The sequence below is a fragment of the Polistes fuscatus genome, unplaced genomic scaffold (genome assembly GCF_010416935.1).
Source record: "Polistes fuscatus isolate 324 unplaced genomic scaffold, CU_Pfus_HIC Scaffold25, whole genome shotgun sequence".
NCBI lineage: Eukaryota > Metazoa > Arthropoda > Insecta > Hymenoptera > Vespidae > Polistes > Polistes fuscatus.
In genome coordinates, this window is record NW_025113102.1 from 396,285 (window position 1) to 403,178 (window position 6,894).

Genomic DNA, 6,894 nt, shown 5'->3' on the forward strand with positions numbered 1-6,894 from the left:
TTTTCATCCGTTCCGTTTAACTTGCTTTTCTTCTAAACCTTTTTTTTCTTTTTCTTTTTCATTTTCATTCATTCCGTTTAACTTGCTTTTCTTCTAAACTTCTTTTTGTTTTCTTTTTTCTTTCATTTCATTTTTTCTTTCATTCATTTAATTCATATTTTCGTTCTCGTGTTTTTTTTTTTTAAAGATTAGTCGGATCGTTTAATTTCTTTTGTTTCTTTTCGTCTATAAATTGAAAAATTTACGTTCGAGATGAAAAGATATATTTTTTTTTTTATTGATAAGAGAGATCTCGATAAGCGTTGAAAATAAGTGTCAGTTGAAATTGGGTACGGGTATAGTTTAAAAGCTACGTCAAGAACTCCACTTATTCCGGATAAAACGAGGAGATGAAGAAAATCCTCAGGAAGCCCCGGCAAAATCCGCGGCCATCCTTCACGGAATTTGTTTTTAATGATGCTTAGGAGCTTTCCAAGTCTGTAAAGGAACATCCTCCGGATCTCTCTGCGAACAGATCTTTCGACGAATTTTTTCTTTTTTTCTTTTTTTTATTTTTCACTCGACACTATTTTTCACGACCGCCGACAAAATTCAATGATTTCATTTTTTTCTTTTTCAACGAAATGTGCAACCGATCATTTAAACAAATACACACGCGTTCATACAAATAATTTATTCGTTTACAGAATATATATCGCATCTCATAAACGAAAAAATCATATTCCCAGATTTATGAATATTCAGTTTGAAGAAAAAAAAAAAAGAATCCTTGCAAATCCCTACAAAATAATATCCTCGAGTACAGAGTTTCGCCAAATATATTTTTAATGAAGCAGCATATCGCGGTTTCTATCTTTGCAATATACATTTTTTCTTTACAAAATTATCTTCCCAAAATATTGAACCTCCCCTCATTTCCCTCCCAGGTCCTCTCTCCTAATCCTCTTTTAGGTTATTCTCGAAAAAATATACATACAGGAATGAAACTGATGTACTATACATATTTCCTAAAAGAAATGTCGTTATAATACCATGGAGAAAGAAAAACACGTGCACAAATGCACGTATAAAAGAGGAGACTTATCACGTATATGTGCACATACACAACATACACATACACATACACATACAAATACAAATACGTGATATGTCAGCTTCTCTCTCTCACACTCTCTTTCTTTCTCTTTTTTATACATATGTGTACGTGTATGTGTATGTGCGTGTGTATGTGCGTGCTTGCGCGTAGATCTGAAGTTTGTGGTGTGCGCATACGTCGCTAGAAATGGAGGGATGGTGGATAATATAATGATGGCGTCGCTCGACGAGGAGGGGCGGGGCTACGAGGGGATCAATATTATCCTCCTCCTCCTCCTCCTCCTCCTCTTTCTCCTCGTTCTCCTACTCATCCTCTTTCTCTTTCTACATCCAGCAGGAGCAGCAGCAGCAGCAGCAGTCGTCCCTTCCTGTTCCCCTCCAACCACCATTCTCAACTTCACCCTCCAATCTTCTCTCTTCTTCTACTTCCTCCTCTTCTTCCTCTTCTTCCTCTTCTTCTTTCACTCACTCCCTGTCTTTCTCTCTCTTTTCATGTCTTACGATACGAACTGCTAGTTTCTCTCTTTCTATTTCATACGTCTGCGTCTCGATACGCGTTTCATGATATCCTCCAGGGCCACAGCCAACTGAGTTTACTTGACGTTGAGAAAACATTCGTATCTTCATAATTCTAATTGAATCTTTTCATGTGTTCGTGTTTGTAGATAGTAATTATTATTACTGAGTGATTTGTTTCATTCATATTGGTATTTTGGGATCAATAGAATAATAGTTTGTTCGATGATTCCTGAACATTGGATTCATTTGTTCATAGTTCCGATTGTAATTGGTTCATGATCACGTTTACAGATCCTAATAGAATAATAGTTTGTTCGATGATTCCTGAACATTGGATTCATTTGTTCATAGTTCTGATTGTAATTGGTTCATGATCACGTTTACAGATCCTAATTATTATTACTGAGTGATTAGTTTCATTCATATTGGTATTTTGGGATCAATAGAATAATAGTTTGTTCGATGATTCCTGAACATTGGATTCATTTGTTCATAGTTCCTATTGTAATTGGTTCATGATCACGTTTACAAATCCTAATAGAATAATAGTTTGTTCAATGATTTCTGAACATAGGATTCATTTGTTCATAGTTCTGATTGTAATTGGTTCATGATCACGTTTACAGATCCTAATTATTATTACTGAGTGATTAGTTTCATTCATACAGATATATCTTGATCAATAGTTCCTGAACATTGGATTCATTATTTCATAGTTCTGATTGTAATTGGTTCATGATCACGTTTACAGATCCTAATGATTATCATTTAACAATTATTCTTTAATTGATCATTCATGTAGATTTTATAATCGTAAAAAATGATTTGTTACTAAGAATTATTATTGGATATTTTGTTCTCGATGGAATTTCATGATGAACAGAGAATAGTTTTCATAGACCTAGGTACATACATACATACATACATTTAGATACATATATCAAAGAACGGTGAAGCCGTTTAGATAGTATTTTGAATACGCACGTAGCAGAAGTTATAAACGTTTGTTAATCCGTGTCCGATGGTGGTGCGTTAATAGCGGAATACGCGTGACCGCGAAGTGCGGCCGAACAAATCATTGTTATCCGATCGTTCTCGGGCATTTCGATGCCGTTAAGTCACCCGGATTACAATGGCTCGTGAGAGCACCGAATATCCGATCATTTCTCTCTCTCTCTCTATCTCTATGTATGCTTAGGTAACATGAACACATCGTACATGTATGAACACATGACATAAAATATTTTTCTAACTTTGCGACTGTACACCAAGTTAGAAGAAGAAGAAGAAAAAGGAAAAAAGAAGGCTAGGATAATGTCGATCGTTCAGGGATGGTTGGTTGGTGGGCAACAGTCCTGGCATAGATGAAGAGGAGAGAGGAAAGTGGCATGGGGACAGGGGGTGATTGATGAGACACCCTCCGGTCACGGTCTCATTACATTTATATAAGCTTTCGTAGATTGAGCTGTGCGCGCAGAAGCTTACACGGCCAGGGTGCTATGGTGTGGTGTGATATGGTATGGTGTGGTGTGGCGAGGGGTCGTGATTTGATGAGGTTTTATTGCTCGCATGACGTGACCGGGGGCCATTGTTCCTCGTGTGTTGGTACCCCGACTGGAAAACATTCGATTCGATTTATCGCGTGCGTCCACCGGATAGACCAATTCTTCTAAAACTATTCTCTAAGTAATCCTCTTATTATTAAATCCCAATATCTCCAATTGTTTGAAAATGTATTCCTGATTATTCAATTAATTTGATATTTAGAATAATCATTTATAGCATATTGTTATATTACGATATTAAGTTCATTCCCAATTGGATTTTGGTGGAAAGGTTAAAGTCATCTTAACACGGGACACTTAACTCTCTAGTCTAGTCCTGAGCTCGTACCCAAGATCCGAAAGTTCATTCATCAAGTTTATGACCAACAGATCCAGCAAACGGGATCGTTCCCGTCGCCTCGTGCCGAGATTTTGCGATGCTGTTAAAGTTTATGGGCGCGGCCTTGTACCCATCTTCTTCTTCTTCTTCTTCTTCTTCTCTCTCACTCACTCTCTGTGTTGCCTTCTTGTTCAGTTTCTCCTCTCTCTCTCTCTCTCTCTCTCTCTTTCTGTCTTTCTCCTTCTCTTCTTCTTCGCCTTCGGAGTTTATTGATTCTCGAGCCGCGGCTTCTTTCCTCCACCGTAGTACCATTCTGTCCTATCGAGTTTACTCCCTCTCGGCTTACCGTCGTCGGCCCAGTTGCTCCCACCCGTCACACCTACGCCCTTGTTTCGCAAAACTCAATGGCGTCCCTTGTTCCTTCCTCATCCAAAGAAAATCTATCTTCGATATACTATTCCTATAGTTATAATACTTTCCACGAAAATAATTGTAATATCTAGAAAATGAAACACACGATAAGGGATATCTCTAACGGATAGGATTAAATTCATTCAAATGGGAATTGAAGAAACAGATTTAAAAGGAAGAAAAAATAAAATTGGATAGTATAGTAAAAGGAGCGCGCCATATTTGAAAGCAATCGCGTTCACATTATTCTTCATTTTCCAAGTGAATTTTGTAGGTTAATTAAACGAATAGATTGAAGATTATTCGAACGGGAATAAAAGAAATAGTTTGAAAAAGAATAAACGCTAATCGCGTTGACATTATTCTTCATTTCCGAGGTGAATTAACTTTTTATCCGTTGACGCGAATTTTATGGTTGATTAATGTTCACTTATGATCTGTTTTCGTCAAACCTAACCTCAAAATTTTTCGTGCGGCTCGAGTTATTTTGTTTTGAAGAAACAGATTTACAAAGAAGAAAAATAAAATAGAATACTATAGTAAGAGTAGCCATATTTGAAAGTAATCGCGATGACATTATTCTTCATTTTCCAAGTGAATTTTGTAGGTTAATTAAACGAATAGATTAAAGATTATTCGAACGGGAATAAAAGAAATAGTTTGGAAAAGAATAAACGGTAATCGCGTTGACATTATTCTTCATTTCCGAAGTGAATTAACTTTTTATCCGTTGACGCGAATTTCATGGTTGATTAATGTTCACTTATGATCTGTTTTCGTCAAACCTAACCTCAAAACTTTTCGTGCGGCTCGAGTTATTTTGTTTCGAAGAAACAGATTTACAAAGAAGAAAAATAAAATAGAATACCATAGTAAGAGTAGCCATATTTGAAAGTAATCGCGATGACATTATTCTTCATTTAGTTGTCGCCCTTCCCTTTTTTTCTACTTTCAATGACTCGTTGCGGTTCTTAGCGTTTCGTTGTGGCCATCCATCTTGCCAAGGAGTTCTCTTTCCAAAAACCTTCTTCTATATTCCTCCCTCTCCCTCTCTCTCTTTTTTTCTTGATCTTTTTCTGTGACGGAACCCTCCGGGTGGCGCATTTTCCCGGTGCTTGCCTTACAGTTACGCGAGAGCGACGTGTATCTAAGCGCAACCAGCCGTATAATTGTTAGGGAGGAGGTCGAAGCCAACCGAGAGAGAAACAGAGAGAGAGAGAAAGAAAAAGAGGGTTGGGGTAAAAAGGAGGGTGGAAACGGCTGACGAGAAAGCTCGGTTATCGAACGCAGGAGTAAGAGAGGAACCGACTTGAATTAACGCCATCATATTTCAGGATGGAGGAGCCTCGTACACAGAGGCTTTCCGTTGCCATTTGTCTCGAGACACGCTCATCTGTGTGCCAGTTTGCACGAGTATCTCTTTCTTACTCTTTTATACGTAGCTGCTTGCTTGCTTGCTTGCTTGCTTCCTAGCAACCTACATGAGTAATATCAGGAACGAACGAGTCTCCGTTAAATCTGGCGAAAAGAAGAAACAACTACCGGGGGTCTCGAAACTCTGGTCTCTCCCTTTTACGTCTCGATATATGAGGGACATTCGTTAACGAGAAATCTTGAAAGAGTAAGAAAAGGGAATAGTATTTTTGCGCGGGTTTGAAGAAGTCGATTAGGGATTTCCTAACTTTGGAACATTTTTGTCCACGAAAGAATTGATGATTCTTTTTTACTTGGTTATATATATATATTATAAATATTACCAAAAAATTCGACAGATATTACACGAGGATATTTATTTGTTCCCAGGTGTGGTTTAAGAACAGGCGAGCAAAGTGGAGGAAGAAGGAAAGGAACGCTTTGAACGCGGCAGCTGCGGCCGCTGATTTTGGGAAATCGGGTTTCAGTACGGCCAGTTTGAATGGATTCATCGGTCAACCCTTTCCGGATCCGGACACGCTTTACAGCTCGTACAGCACGTACAACAACTGGGCGGCCAAAGTACCGTCGCCCCTGAGCAGCAAAACGTTTCCGTGGGTGAACACTTTGAGCTCGGTGGTACCGACCGCTTCTCATCACCATCATCACGCCCAAGTCAGTCCGGTGAATTGTTTCAACGCGTCGACCTCGGTGGCCGGAAGTCACGTGAGCGGCATGTCGGTGTCCGTCGGTCAGGCCGCTACCTCGATGTTACCTGGGATGAGTTCGGGATTGGGGGTCGCCGGTTCCCCGGTCGCGGCATCTAGCGCAGCGTGTCCTTACGCGGCCCCGGCTGCGCCCCATCACCCCTACGGTCCGCCGGTTTACACGCCCCATCATAGAACGGCCGCCCCGCCGGAAACGTGCACGGTGATGACGTCGAGCAGCATCGCGTCGTTGCGATTGAAGGCTAAACAACACAGCAGCGGTTACGGTGGTTCCACTGGTGGATCGTTCGGTGGTGGTGGTGGTGGTGGTAGTGGTGGTGGTGGCGGAGGAGGTGGTGGGACGAGCGGGGGCGACTACCGGTAGCATAAGTCCGGTTAGTTCAAGGGCGTCCTCGGTCGGCGGGAGTCTCAGTGCCTGTCAATACGCTTTGACGAGCGGCGGCGGGGCGAACCCTCATTCGCCAGGCGGGCCCGAGGCCCACGCGACCGCGAGGGCCCAGGTCTGAGGCGAAGCGGGGGCTACCTCTAGCCCCCATCACCACGGTGTACCTTCGAATTCCGGCAATGGCATTGGCGGTGCCAGCGCGGCAGCGGCAGCGGCCGCGGCCGCGGCTGCCGTCGCGGCGGCCAATCAAGTTGTCCTCACCGGTGTTAATTCTCAACAACAGACTACCGACAATCAGCTCAGGTCGCAGGAGTGACCCAGGCCTAGGTCCGCCGCATCGCCGACTTTATCGTCGACGCCCTCCTCGACCACCTCCCACCCGCATTACCTCATCTACGACGAGGACGGGACCACGGCGGACCAGAAATTAGAAGAGGAACGAACGGCTGCCAATCTCGA

At 41.7% G+C, this 6,894-nt stretch overlaps 2 protein-coding genes across 2 annotated transcripts in view; both read left to right on the forward strand.

Moving 5' to 3' along the window:
• LOC122518578 (pituitary homeobox x) overlaps positions 1-6,837 on the forward strand; it is a 27,980-nt gene extending 21,143 nt beyond the window's left edge. The window contains 2 exon segments of the mRNA XM_043637589.1: positions 5,713-6,393; positions 6,395-6,837. Of these exon segments, the coding sequence (XP_043493524.1) occupies positions 5,713-6,393; positions 6,395-6,556 (843 nt within the window). The 3' untranslated portion in view covers positions 6,557-6,837.
• The window catches only part of LOC122518625, a 1,610-nt gene continuing 1,330 nt past the window's right edge, over positions 6,615-6,894 (forward strand). The window contains exons 1-2 of the mRNA XM_043637673.1: positions 6,615-6,637; positions 6,757-6,894. The exon at positions 6,757-6,894 is cut by the window's right edge and continues 1,330 nt beyond it. Of these exons, the coding sequence (XP_043493608.1) occupies positions 6,615-6,637; positions 6,757-6,894 (161 nt within the window). The remainder of the gene's footprint in view (positions 6,638-6,756) is intronic.